Source organism: Caloenas nicobarica, chromosome 10, assembly GCF_036013445.1.
Source record: "Caloenas nicobarica isolate bCalNic1 chromosome 10, bCalNic1.hap1, whole genome shotgun sequence".
Lineage (NCBI taxonomy): Eukaryota > Metazoa > Chordata > Aves > Columbiformes > Columbidae > Caloenas > Caloenas nicobarica.
The window spans coordinates 8,263,229-8,278,382 of record NC_088254.1 but is presented as its reverse complement, the minus strand read 5'-3'; the positions used below and the strand labels follow the sequence as shown (position 1 = coordinate 8,278,382).

Here is a 15,154-nt window from a genome sequence, read left to right as displayed (position 1 = left end):
AGTTAAATGAAAACAAAGCCTAAATACTTAATTTCCTGCAGACCAGATTGCTTTTCCAGTTTCCTGAATAAATAACAGGTATTTTTGAATATTCTGTTACAGTTCTTATTAGTATTTTCAATTTGGTCCCAAAAAATCACCAAAACAAAATCAAGCATTTACTTGCTCTTTGGCTCCTTAGTAAAAAACAGCTTAGGTCAGACAGCATGCTGCTGCACTGTCATTGTGTTCTAAAAATTATTCCACTTTCATTAAGACCTCTGGGTTATTGGCTCCTGATAGTATAATTTCTCAGTAGTTTAGTAATTAATAAATAAAACCCCTATAGTGCCTAAATTTTAAAGTTTCTGAAATGACTGAACTGTAATATAATTTCCACCTTATCAGTAATTTTATCACTAGTAACAGTAATTAACAAACTACCAACACTAACCCTTGTCACCAGTTGGTATATCAGCACTATAAAAGATGATCAATCCTTTAGCAATAAATATACTTTCATATTGTATTTCTAAGGACTCTGACGTGAAGATGAGCTCTGAAATATCACTAGTCAACTGCATAATAGCTAACACTGCACTAGTACAAAGGAGGTGCAGCCACAAACCAGCACAGGGTTATCCAACTGTAAACAAAGAAAAAATCTGATCTCTAGACTATGGACATCATAGGAGACATTGTGGATTCAAACTGTCAGAGGAAGCAACAAGAACAACAGAAAAATCAAAATGAAAATGAAATATTAATTCCATAGCACTCACCTCATAAATCCTCACACATGCCTTTATTTTTCCCCATAAATGCTCATAAATAGCCTTCCCCTAACTTCATGACCCCATCTGCCACATGAACATTTCAATCTGCTAATAAGCTGTCTCTAGCATACATATACTACCTTTTTTCATTTGTAATAACTTATAGTAGCCTTATTGCACATTCCAACCCCAGTCCAAGTTAAACTCTACTAACAGACACTCAGCAAGAAATCAGGGAGAAAGTAAACAATCAAATGAGGATTCTCACAAAATATGTCATACCATATCAAGCCTGCTCTAAGACTGTTTGTTCCACTCCTCCCTCCCTCCCTCCCCACCCTGGCTTTTCTTATGTTTATCATGACAAAATCATTTCTGGTTGTTCACAGTGAAAGTCTTCTAGTATAAACTTCACCAGACAACAATAATTTCAAGAACACGGTTTCTTGATTTTTATTTTTGTGCATGATACAAAGCCCACTCTGCAGCGAGGAAGTTCCTCATCCAGCATTTCCCTGCGACAATGGCACAAAACTGATGCAGCCCAAACCTGAACTGACTGATGCATAACATCCTCTACTGACATAAATACAACACATAGGCAACAAGCCAAAATACCACTCAGTCTACTGGATGACTACTGACAATGTCTAGTTTTAAGCATCTAATCAAGGTTCCAGGATCTCTATACATTCTGCAGAGACGAATCTATAAGCCCTTTTTGGGAATCCTAACCTAATCACAAAAATGAGATGCTGAAAGTCACATAGCTTGAACATTTCAAAGCTCTGATCTCTAGCACAAGAAACATAATCCACTCAATTAACAGAGAAAATTCTCTAACAAAAACCACAGATCAGGTTTGGTTGGTTGTTTTTTTTGGTTGGTTGTTTGGTTTTTTGAGGGTTGGTTGGTTTGTTTGTTTGTTTTTATGGTATCATTTATAATTTAGGAATAATTGCCAAGTTTTCATCCTTGTTCTAAACAGGAGAACAAGAATGAATATGCAGTCAGTCCCCTTGTTAACAGCTTTCTCCCATTGCTGGCTTGTCCAGGTGTTAAACAGATCCCCTACACCTGAGTTTTGCAACATCATTTCTGGGGCAGCTCTCTTTGTTTCTTTGCAATAAAATCTAAATTACTTTGTTTCCTTTTCCTATTTAACCTCGGAAGAGGGGTCTTCCACTAGCTACAGGGTTCCCTTTTAGAATTGCTTTCCCATCGCCCTTGAATGAATTTTGACTGGTTGAAATTTCTTGTATTTTTTTTTCCTTTGACCTGCTGTAATGTAACACAAACCAGATTTTGTTCTCTTGGTTACTTAAAAGGCATTAACTATAAGTTAGTAATTCCTGAATAAGAGACATCATATAAAACACTTCCACTTCAACCACAGTATAGAGTACAGAGTTCGTCATCAGTTTGCCTCTTTTGTGAATGCAGTACGATGCTGCAAGCTATCTTACTACAGCCTATCACAGCTTCTTTTGTTAGAATACATTCATGAATAATCTGCAAGGGACTGAGAAAAAGGAATAGTTTTGAGATCATATTAATTTCGTATTTTTATCCATACTCATTTTTTTCTTGTCTGCACTTTATTTCCACATCATGGGAGAAAAACAGTAATTCAGAAGCAGAACCAGTGGTCAAGAGCACAGGTTTGTTTATGAATAACCACGTGGAGGGACTGGTGTGTTACTGAACGTTTCTTAATAAATACTCTCAGCATCCTTTGATAGTGGCATATTACTATATTAGAGGACTCTATCCTGTTTCTTTAAAAGCATGTTAGGTGCAGAACACGACTCCATTGGGATGATTACTAAATTGCAGGCACTGCTGTTTGTAACATGAACTCAAAACAATCAAGTTCATCTCTCTCATTGCCAACCCAGCAACTGCTGCCAGTTGTAGGCCTCAGAAAGACATTTAAAATTACTATCAACAGCTTCAAGCAAAAAGAGAAACTTCAAATGAGAAAGTCAAAACTAAAACGACTGTCATCAAAAAAAAAAAAAAAGATAATACACTACAATGCTGAAAGAAATGTCTAAAGGACAGGAACAGAAAAAAAAAATGACTGGCAGGGAATTACAGAGGCTGGTTTACTCTTCAGCTGTCTTGGAGTCAAAGCCTGAAGAAGAGACTATATACTCAACCCTAGACCCAGAGAAAGTCAGTAGCACTCAAGAGAGATCATTTGATTATTCCAACCTAGGGAATACTGCCAGATTAATAAACAAACACAGTTTCACTTGCAGCCTGATATGTGTCAATCTGTTTAATGAGGGGAAAAAAAGCCCAAGGCCCAACAACATACAATATTTTTGTTTTCTATTCCATTGATATCCCCAGCATTCTTGAGAACTTTTTTGGTTTTTTATTTTTGATTTATTCTTTAAATACATTATTCAGAAACTAGTTCAGAGAGAAGAGTACTTCAAATATAGTATGATTCCCTAATAGTGTAACTTAATCATTAGAGATAATAGCAATTTGCCTGCAGAACTGCTTTTGTGGTGATGCACTTAAGCTCAAAGCTGGTATCTATTTCCTAACACTGTTATCCAACCTACGAAGACAGATGCATACTGCAGGCTAAGGATTACATTCTATCTTTTTAGGAAGACACCTGAAGCTGCAAAATAATGGTTAAGAAGAACTGCAGATATAAGAACAAATTAAAGCTACACACGACTCCTTTACTTTCCTACATCTCAAGCTCCTTCAGATAGGCAGGTTACACATTATTTCTACATTCGACAGGAAAAAAACCAAAGATACAGAGTGGAGCATAAAGATAATCAGAATTTAGATTAGCCATTCTATGGTACACTTCAGCAGCTAATTCTGCTCCAAACTGGAGTAAAGCAAACATTTTCCAAACAATATGCTATGCAAAATATTTAAAAGCAGCTAAAAAACATTTTAGAATTAAGACATTCTCTAAAACCATTTACGTTTGTTTGGTTTTTGTTTGGTGGTATTTTTTCCAAATTTTACAGTTTTAACTTTATTTTTGTATAATTGCTTAACACTAGAGCAGTAAGATGTGACTGGAAGTTCTAGTATTTTATTTTTTCCATCTTCAGAGTTACACAAGGAAGCTGTTTCCTCTTTGACATTTAAGAAAATTATCTAGATAATTTGATCTAAAAGAAGGAATATATTTTGTACAGTTATAAGCATCAGTTAACTACACATTCTATTGATATGCTATGGAACTTGAAATCATAAATAAAATTTTAAAAAGCATTTAATTTTTTGATTTCTGATCAGGACACTTTTCAAGATTGAGATTTTACCTCAGGTATTTGACACTGTAACTTTTTTATCACTTAAGAAAAAAGTCTGTCTAATCAGACTTTTTCTAATCAGACTTTTTCTAGTATAACCATTTTATTTTACTTTTTCCCAGCAGATCTGGTGAAAAAAAATTTTCACATAACATAACATTATTCTCCAGTACTTAGAGCTGTAAGACAAATTTTAATGTTATTCAACTATGTTGTGTCTTTTCACAAGTTTCTTGACAGGCTGTAGTTCAACAAAACAGTGAAATCTCACTTTGGGGTTCCAAGTGCTGGAGAGAAATAAAAAGCATTATGTACACAATTATATAAATTCACCCTCTTTCAATTAAATTTAGTAAAAATGTTCATGCCTGTTTAAGATTATTTGTTTTATTCCATACCTATACTGCATCAACTTAAAGTGAATCAAGAACAGTGTGTCCCCCATAACTGGCTTAAAACTGGTGGGGGGCGGAACCCAAAACACAGCACTACCATAAACGGTGTATTTTATGGGCTGGATAAATAAGTTAAATGTCACTGTAAGTAACATCTGACCCTGACAACATCTGTATTACTGGGTTATTTACAATGCGATTAAAGTGTGCAGAACTAGATTCAGATGGCAGCTTCATGAAAGAGTGAAGAGCTCCATCCTTCGGATTACGATGTCTTTCTCAGGAGAAGCAGCTGATAGACAAGGGGAGGAGAACAAATACACAGATCTAGTGCTTACTCAGTTTGTTTGAACATAATGGACTTGTATGCTTTGCTATTCGCAATTTCCTGTAATCAGATTTAACATCAGTTTTTGCTCAGTTCAAAGGCAGTAAAGTTACCCTTTCGGTATCTTTTACATGCAGTGATTGCACCTGCTGTGTATCAGCTATCAGAAGCAACTTAAATTAGGTCATGGCCAAAGAACACATTAAAAAAAAAAAAAAAAATTCTAGTGTTGCTTTATAAATGGAGGAAGGTAGAAAGACTTTTTAGAAAGCGAGGTCAAGAAACCTTACAGAGACTCACTCTCTGTAAAGCATTTAATAGAAAACTATGCAAAGTGAAGAAGCAGCAAGAGGAGTTATTTCTCAGCTCCCAGGAACCTGTTTCTTCCATTAACACCTTATTCATGCCAGGCAAGTGTTTCATAACGCAATGCTTGGCATTAGCAAGCCATTATGAAGAGAAACAATGAAGAGTCCTGTTTCCAACAGCCAAGTAATTATAGCCAAGTAATTATAATGGTACATATTAAAAGGCTAACTATAGTCTTCTACTTGTATGGTATATTTCACAGATGAACCAGTTTTCCTTCAAAGAAAAAGCCTCCAAAAGAGGCTCCATACAAAGTATGAGCAAAACTAAATAAAGATCTGGCAAAATGCTGATTTTTGCTTCTTTGAATGCATCCTATCTACTCCTTGAATAGGTCTTGAGCTCAGAGCACAGTGCTCTAAACTACTATTGATAGAAATCAAGCAAAAATAAGAAAAAATAAAGCCTTGAATACTAACAAACTAGAGATTTAATTTTCATTTGATTCTGAAATGCATTTCAGCATCTGCATGCCATTAGGCTCCATAACCTAGTTCTCCACTTCCACAGAGCACATCCCCCGTGTGATCATATCCTTGGCAAAGCCTTGGTGACAATTACCTGCAGCACACGGCGGCTCTCATGGTAAAAACAACATAAGTAATTCACTATTTCATGGCCTTCTTTTAGGATAAGGTCAAATAACTAGAAAGAGTTCATGACACTGGTGCTCCTCAGATACAAACAATGCCTGACACCCATATTCACTCACCTTTGCGCTAGTTAGGCTCATACCAATGTGCTGACGGTGAGAGCATGCCACCGGGGGACAGACCAATGTTTCACTTGGCACAGTTTCTGAGGCTGCTTTCAAAGTCTTCATATCTCAAGACACAGAGCTTTACAAAGTTCCTGTGCAGTGAAGAATACAACCACCTCTTCTGAGCAACCAAGCAAGACAAACATGCAACCACAAACATTTTCTCTAATTCAGCTGAAGGACAGATATGGATATCCATGTGCCCTTGTTTCTGCTACATTAATCCAGGTCCTAGGTTCTTCCATACATTATTATTGATAAAAAATGAAGACTAAATGCTTAAAGAACAAGGAGAAAAGCTTCAGAGAAGCTAGCACTGTACAGACTACCTGCTTGTAAGAACCTATAAACTAAACAGATTAGGATAGAAAAAGGAGAGAAGTCTGGCTCCAGCTTCAAGAAAGCGTGCACAGACACGAAAACCCCCAAATCCTCCCCAGACCCTTTTTTCCAGTGTAAGCAATCAATATTCTGATCTGTTACTCTGCTCCTACAGTCATTAAGAGTTCCCTAACTTAAAACAATAATGCCACCTATAGTTGGTACCTGCACACTAGTGCCCATCAACAGAATTCCACATGGGAGCTCCTTGCCTAATCATGTTATTCTGATGGACATTTAGCATGCTTGGCTATACTTCCTGTAACTGACTTAATTCCCTATAAAGTTTGCAAGCATTTCAACATCTGATGCCTTTTTTTTAAATTCAAAAAGGCATGTAAAATCTCTACTGCCAGTCATTTTGCTACTGAAGTTACTCCCTGTGTGCATTTTAAAACTCAGATATTTTCAGTTAACTTCAGAAATCAACTGGAAGATGAAAATAAACTACAATGCAAGAAAAAATGTACTATAAAAATCAGGAGAGATAAAATAGTTGGTTCAGGTACCTTTAAAAGATATTTACAGTTCTCACTCGAAGTTTTATGTAAAATGCTAAATAATACTTTTGCAAGTGCGCCACCGCGTGGTAACTAACATCTCTGCAAAACAATTTGCTTCGCAGCTCACAAATAACCTTTTTTCAGTCTCCAAAACTACAATGAGCCAGTGCTTACACCTGCCCAAGTATCGAGAAAGACTTCTACCAGAAGTATCCTAAATGAATGCAAAAAAAAATGCATGCAACATAATTCCCTATAGGTACAATTAGTAAACTATGGTCAAGGCCAAAATTATTAAGAGCATTCTTTCTTCATACTTCGCTTCATTTATTAAAATGGCCTCAAATTCTACTTTTTTTTTCTTCTGATCTTAAACGTTACTGAGTAGGATCATCCCACTGGCTCCAGAAGAAATAAAAAGATACATTGATTTAAAACAAGCAGGAAAAAAAATCTCAAAACAAGAAAACTTCTCGCTAAATCAGAAGCTGAAAAAACCCCACTTATAGGTATTCTTTAACTTAACAACACTGTGAAATTTTAGTTAGCAGAGGGGTAGCAAATGTATTCAAACAAATGACACATACTCAATAATACTGAAACACATTCAAAGCATATATATTAGCAATAACCGGCTGTGGCACTTAAATCAAAATTTTGAAAAAACAGAAGTGGAACTCAATATGAATGTCAATCAAAAACATTCACTTTGCAAAATTCGTCAGAAAGAACATCGTTCAAATGTGCAGAAAAAAAATCCACACAAAAATAATAAAACTGACTATCCAGATCATTGTTATACTTCTTTCATCTGCATAGGTAGAATATCACAAGTTCTTCCTATTTTGCCTAGTTTTATTTTAAAATTCTTTAATTGCTTTTTAAAAAGTTTCATTTCATTAGAATTCAGAATCTAGTCTACACCATGAAGTACATGATAATTTCAATCATGAATGAGTTTTTTTGTAGTACTGGCATTATTATGTTTGCCAGCTACTGTAATGTTGCAGACAAATAAAAAAGTAAACAAAAAAAATTAGGATATTTCATCATAAGTTTATATTAAGTTTTCTTGAAGGGCTACATCTGAAAAACAAGCTTTTACATATCATGTGTGCTGCTGGAAAAGTTATAAAGTTTTTACTTCCAACTCTGGGGGCCAGTTGAACAAAAGACCAGCAGTGAAAACAGACACGCTCTGGAAGGAAGGAAATGGTTTCTGGGATGCTGTTCAGGGGTACTCAGAGACACACTGTTTTTCAAACCCTCATGCATGATTTGGCCACAACAACCAGGCTTTGAGAAGGGCTTTTGTACATACTACTGTTTTTAAAATCTTCTCTTGTGCTACAGTTTGTCTTTCCTGATAAGATTAAACAATACTTCAATTTTGAAAGGCTCTTGTATCTGACTTTGGTTAACAACTCAAAAAGGAGAGGATCAATGTATTAAGCAATCTGGTTTTGACACTAAGACAAAACTTTTCTTTCATGAATTTTCAGTGTTAACAGGTGTGACTGCATTTTATATCTTGAGAACTTATAACTAATATTACTTGTGGTTGTTTTACGTTTTAAATGGTTAAAAAATGTGAACTGAGAAATACCATATTTCATACATGTTTAAATCTTATTTCAGATGAAGGTAACCTGCCTCTATTGTATTCTTTATTCTGTTTCTAAGTAATTATTTTTATTATAGCAACGTTTTCCATCCTTTTTTTCTAAGAATAAGGTAAACTTAAAATACTAACCACAAACAATGGTCCTGGGAACCAAGGATGTTATTATTCTAGTAATGCAGCAAAATCTCCAACAGAGGGTGATAGAGACCACAAATGCATTAGATGCTTAAATTCTGACACTTAAAAAACAAAGTTAAAATAATGTGCAGTTAAGAAAGAGCTACCTACTAGAGAGGTTTGAATAAGCCTCATTGCACAAGAAATATTTTCAGTTAACTGCAAATGCTGACCACTTCTCAGAAAAAAATACTCTCTTAAGTATCTGACAGTACAGAACTTAAATTATTTGATTCTCTAATTATTACATCCTTCAGCTATATCTATGCTCACTCTACAGTGTATAATATCAGTGTTAAGTAAAATTATTCTATTTATTTTTAATAGTTTCTCTGCCTACACAGTGGGAAACGAAGTCCAAGGAGACAGGCAATATATAAAACATAATATTCATTTGTGTATCACATTTATTCATCCTTACATCATCAGGAACAAGATAAGTAATTTTAATACAGATTAATTTATCTTGAAACATAAAGTACTTTTAAGAAGAATCAAGCATATTTCATCTGACACAGCACTATAAACTTCCTTCAAATGCATGCTATTGACTATTTAGAGGTGAAGTTTCACCAAATACATAGCACTGACTTTTCTAATCTTGAACCACGGAAACCACCGAAAAAAGAATAAATGAGTCAATAGTGACAGTGCTTCCAACCACCGTAATGCTGTAATACTGCATTTCCCTTTAGTTTAACATCTATATCTCTGAATACTCCCTCAAATACTAACTCAAAACTTCGAAACAAAGAAAAGTAGCGTGTGGTTTACACACACACACAAAATCCCAGCATAACTATTGCATGGTTGAACGGGTCACCTCTTTCAGCTGACACTCACCACACAATTTTACTGAGGTTGCAAGTAATGAATAAGGAGTAAATGGCCACAGATCAAAAGAACTAATCACAACAAGATGGAAAAATCTCTGAATTAAGTTCCTCTTCAGAAGAAAAATATGAGCCTTTCAGTATTTTCACTAGATGCATCTCCCAAAGTCTCCAATGTTCAGCCTTCTGCACAAGTACAGTTAATACTACTGCCTATAAAGACTCTTGTTAACTCCCTCAACTTCTCCCAGCTCATGCTTGTTCTACTTTGCTGTAGTGAGAACCACTACAAGTGCACTGAATAAGAAGTACCTTCACCTGCCTTAGCTTAGCTTTATCATGATAATTTATTGCTTATAAAGCACAGAACTGGTTCTATTTAACTCTTTGAGAATGATAGACTACATCACTTCACCAAGCATTAAGTAACCATCACTGAGGAACAGTTCAAATAGACAGAGATTCTGATTTTTAGTCTATTTTCAACACCATACGAAAATGAGAAAAGAAAAGAAAAAAACAAACACCAAACAAAACCACTACAACCTAGGATTCCCTACCCTTAAGAGAAGGCTATGGGAAGATCTTATGCTGTCTACATCTAATGGGAGGGTAACAGAGCAGATGGAGTCAACTTCTCAGAGACATACAGTGCTAGGTTGAGAGACAAGGGCACAAGCTGCAATATGGGGAATTTCAATCGAAGTCAAGAAAAAGGATTGCACTGCGACACTGCTCAAACACTGGAACAGGCTCAAAACTCAACCTGGAAAAGGCCACGACAGCTACCTGATACAGCGGACCCTGTTCTGAGGAAGTTGTTGAACTAAATGACCTTCCCAAGTACCTTAAAACCTGAATTATCCTGTAATTCTATGACCCCCAAGTTACATATTTACAGTAAGGATTCACAACCTGTTGTTCATTTATATGCAGCTTTGGGAAGTGGCATTCTACACAGGCAATGGGTGATTTTCAGAATTCAGAACACTTACCTACTAGGCCGCTGAACACTGCCTTTCCTTTCTATACGAGACAACGCCTGGTATACTAAATCTATTTTTCAATTCTCTGAGTCATAGATCAGAACTGCAATTGAAAATTTCTGGTGCTTCCTGAATTGGTTTAAGATCAAGGAAAGCTTTAAAGAATAATCAACTTCACACAGATCCATCATCTACAACGGAAATTCAAAGATATGGCTTTCCTTGTGCTAAGAAATAGAGAACAGAAATGTATATGGCATTGTCCAGATGTGCACAAGTAAGAAGAATCTGGACATGCAGAGGAAAAGGTTGTGTTCATAAGTGATTTCCTCTGGCAAACCAACTATTTAAACCGAACTTGACCTTTCATTATTTGAGTTCATGAGTCACATCTGACCCACTTTTGCTTCTTTTGCCAACATATATTGGAAACATCAGCCAAGCATCAAATGGCCCTTGCTAGGAATTTATTTCTTTAACTTACCTTACTTGAAAGATTACAAACAATGTTTATTTCTAGACATGGAACATTGTGTTTGAAATTGCTAGCATCTTGCAGAAAGCAGTGTATTTATTCATTACAAGGGGAATCTATACAGCAGACTGCAAAAAGTAACCACAGTAGTTCCTTCTGAATCCTTGAAAAACAACAATTCACTCAATTATTTTCTAAGAAAACGTCATTGCTGAGTTCTTCAAGACATGGTTTAGAGGTGGACTTGACAGTGCTAGGTTAACGGTTGGACTCGATGATCATAAAGGTAATTTCCAACCAAAAAAATTCTATGATTCTATGATAAATGGACAGCCAGTAAGACCCGATTCTTAAAAATGGCAAACATGGACCAATCACAAAAGTTGCACTAACATCAGCTAAAAAGCAACGAAGATAAACACATAACTGAATAAACCATTATGTTGCAGAAAAAAATATCTCCACTGTAAAGTTTAATCAAATAAAGATATTGTATTTCTCTCTTATTTAAGCTTCCAAGCTTTCTGTTCTGATTCTTTCATAAAATCTCCTCTATGTGGAAAAAGCTCATTGGAAGTCATTGGAAATCATTGTGGCTAGAACACTTTCTGAATCCAGCCATTCAGCATTCCACAGTTTGTTCTCAGTAGACAGAAACCATAGTTAAGAAATAAATGCTGTAATAATACAAGTTAACACTTTTCACATCTACTTAGGAAAAAAAAAAAAAAAAAAAAAAGAGACACGTTCAAAACACCATTTCCCAGGTCCAGTTGTATCAACCTCTTAGAGAAATTCAATATGGCATAGTCAGCCTGCAGGCAGACTCACTAGAGACAGCAGCCTTACCTTGCACTGCCCGGCCACACAGATTGAAGTTCCGTTTTGGTCACAGGGTGTCCCATCTATCACCTTTTCAGCTTGTCTCACGTAGAACCGGTAGCCTATTGCACGGCAATTCAGCTCACACTTCTGACTGCCCTTCACTGCGGAAAGAGACAAAAGTCCCTATTATAAATACCCCAGGAGTAGTTTTAAGAGGGAAAAGCCCATTAAACTAACACGGAGGTTTGAGAGGAAGAAACAAATAGGCAAACTGAATGCAACGTGAGTGACTACATCAAATGAATGGCGATGAAGAAACCAACTCCAAGGTACGCATTCCAGCAAACCTTATGAAAATTTAAACAGTATAGCCGTTTTTAATTACAGATATTTTCCCAAATGACCAAGAATATTTTTAGCTTTACAAAATTTTGCCAAATGTAATCTTCTTAAAGCATAAAAACACGCTACGACATTTCATAACTCCTATCTGTAAAATTACACTGTAATCAGAAAGATGTGCATCAAATTAGCCTCATATATAGCCACTGGTCAGTTCACATCAAATAATCATACTAATATTTAGCATTAAGAAACACATAAAACAAGCTAGATGCAAATTTTAAAAAAAATAAACTATTTTCTTTTTCATTTCTACAAGTTGCATTTCAGTGACTATTTCTTAGTTTAAGAGAAAATTAAGCAAAGAACAAAAAACATACAAAATGTATCATTATTCAAAACCTCGTGATCTCTGTTGACATGCAAGCACCAGAAGGAAGTCAGTCCATTGAACTCTGGTTGAGAGGAACACAGAAGGCAAGAAACACTTATCTCCTCCTGTGAAAATCTGTTACTTAAACAGATACAGCCTAACACTCCACATATCTTAGGCTATCAACTTGCTAATGCATTTAGGTAGACTATTTCAAATCATATCGTGTTGAAGTTGCCCGTGGTTCATTAGTCCTATCTGCCAACTGAAATAACAATACCTTCCGTTTCTTTCCAACCAAGAGCAGCACTGTTATCCAGTGGTGGTGAGATACACACAGAATGTATTTCTTTTGACAATGCTTGCTGCTGTCATCAAAAACTAAAACTCCCCTGACTTCACCAAGCTTCAGCTCATACCCTGTAACACAACTGAGACCTACTATTTAATCTGACAGAGATGGTATAAACCTCAGTCAGCTGCTACAACATGATATTCCCAGGATTTTCTGCTTAAGTGTATTTTTTGATCTTTAGCTAAGACATAACTTTTGGCTATTTAGCCAAAAAAAAAAAAAAAAGTGCAATTATTTCAAATATATATTTAACATATGTTTTCTGTAAAAGTAAAAAACTTTCGGCTCAACTTAAGTCACCCCCTGTCCAGACACAGGACTAGTGAAGACCAATTCTGAAATTTGCATCTTAGATTTCCCCTCACACAGCTATTTAGCTGACACTTGTATACATCATCTCTTGCATCTGGCAATCTTTTAATAAAATCCGCAAAAACCTCTACTAATTTTAAGTGAGGTTACAGATCTGTTTACCTAGTTCCCTTTTCTGCAGAAGCTATGCATGCCATGCTCAACGAGGTAATTTTTCCATTGGCTATTTTTTCAAGACAGATTCACTATTTTACCGTTCCAAGGAGTTCATTAAGTTATTAAATAAAAAGTGAGGTATTTCCTGCAGTTCAATCTCCAAGTATAACAGTTAGTTTTAATGATAAACTGAACATTATTCTTAGCAGCTTTGTCACTTCACACATAACTATTTTCAGAATTCTCAAATAAATACAATTCAGCTTTGGTGATTCATTACAACTGAAATCAACTTGTCCTTTTCTCTGTCTGAAAGTTCCTATTTTTATAACCCACAACACTAGCTATCAAGCAGCACCTCTGCAGAGTACATTTTCTTATCTTCCCATTCCTTAAAATCAAGTCAAACTAGCCATGTAGGGTTTCTGAAATGTCCTTATCTTCTATGTTGATTTCCCTTAGTTCAAAGTATCCTGAAGCCTCACATTCCTGTATGCTTCCTCCTCTTAATATCTCTCATTTGGTTTTGATCCTTTAAAATATTATTGAAATTCTCAGTTTGCCTTCTAGATCCCAAGTTTTGAGCTACTCAGAAAGATCAATAAATTAACTGCTGAAGCATGGTATTTTTTCCTACACCTCTATCTTCCCTTATTTATGATTTGATAGGTAATGCAGGGTATTAACAACCACAAGCAGACTGAGCTTACTTACTCTGTAAAATAGGACTCCTGTTTCATAATACTTGTCTTTTATTCTTTCTTTATAGGAACTGTTCCTGCTCATACTAAAAAAAACCAAACACAAACGAACCAAACAAAAAAAACCAAACAAAACCAAACCAAAACAACAAAAAACCCCCACAAAACAAAACAACACTAAAATAGTCACTGACTTTGACCAGTACTGCCCACCCTGCCTCCCCCATGCTTCCCCCCCAAAAAAGTCTTTATGAGCATCTCACCCTATAACCCTTTGGCCTTTGATATTCAGATTCTTTTCATGACCAACTGTAAGGCATTGCCTTGCTTAGTCATATACCAACTACTACTACCTAAAGACAACATTCCCAGATGTCAAAGATGTGAAAAAAACTGTAGTCTAAGAGCAAAATCTGCTAACTGAATTGCCCCTATTGAATGAGAGGCATTTCACATTAGGATTCTCTGTAAGCATTGTGCATTTACTATGCATAAATTACAGCATAGCAAACACATATTAGAATTCCCTTGTAAAAAAGGATACCACACTAGTAAAAAGTACTCTGTTGCCTATTAACCTCACATGTATCTTGACACCTTCCCTTACCCAGTATTTTGCCACAACTCTTGAGTTTTTATAGCTTAAGCTGTAGGTTAAACTACACCATTGGCTTGGCAACTGGACATAAAATGTCAATTAAACAATGAGCTGTGAAGCGATTGATTCCACACAGGCAACATATTTTAGTACTGTCACCTGATCCTAGACTTTACAGAAGGATCTATCTGACCTCAGGGAATAGAGTAAGTCTTCTAGGTGCAGACCTTCGAAAGTAGCTGGCAGCAAGAGACATTTCCACTCAAAAATGGGCTCTTTCAAGTGCGACACGGTTACTAAGACGGTTCACTATACAGGTACTGTTTTACATGTCCTCCTAAGGTTTTTGCTTTTCACCTTCATGCCCACCTTAGCACAACCAAGTCTTTGTGGGAAACTCTCATCTTACCCTACCTTGCTAAGCAGTGAACTTGGGTGAAATTTAATGCTACCACACAGGTTCTGCCACATGTATTCATTATTGATTTAACTGAAGGAGGTGGATGGTAACATGTAATGCTTAGTTTTCATTTTACAGACTGGAACAGTATCTGAATCAAAAAAATCAGTACGTTTCTTATAACGTCCTCGCCAAACTAGCCTTAAG

General features: G+C 35.9%; 1 protein-coding gene across 5 annotated transcripts in view; it reads right to left on the bottom strand.

Moving 5' to 3' along the window:
- THSD4 (thrombospondin type 1 domain containing 4) overlaps positions 1-15,154 on the bottom strand; it is a 285,606-nt gene that overhangs the window by 151,417 nt on the left and 119,035 nt on the right. For all 5 annotated transcript variants that reach the window (XM_065641502.1, XM_065641500.1, XM_065641501.1 and 2 more), the window contains one exon: positions 11,735-11,871. In XM_065641502.1, the coding sequence (XP_065497574.1) occupies positions 11,735-11,871 (137 nt within the window). The remainder of the gene's footprint in view (positions 1-11,734; positions 11,872-15,154) is intronic.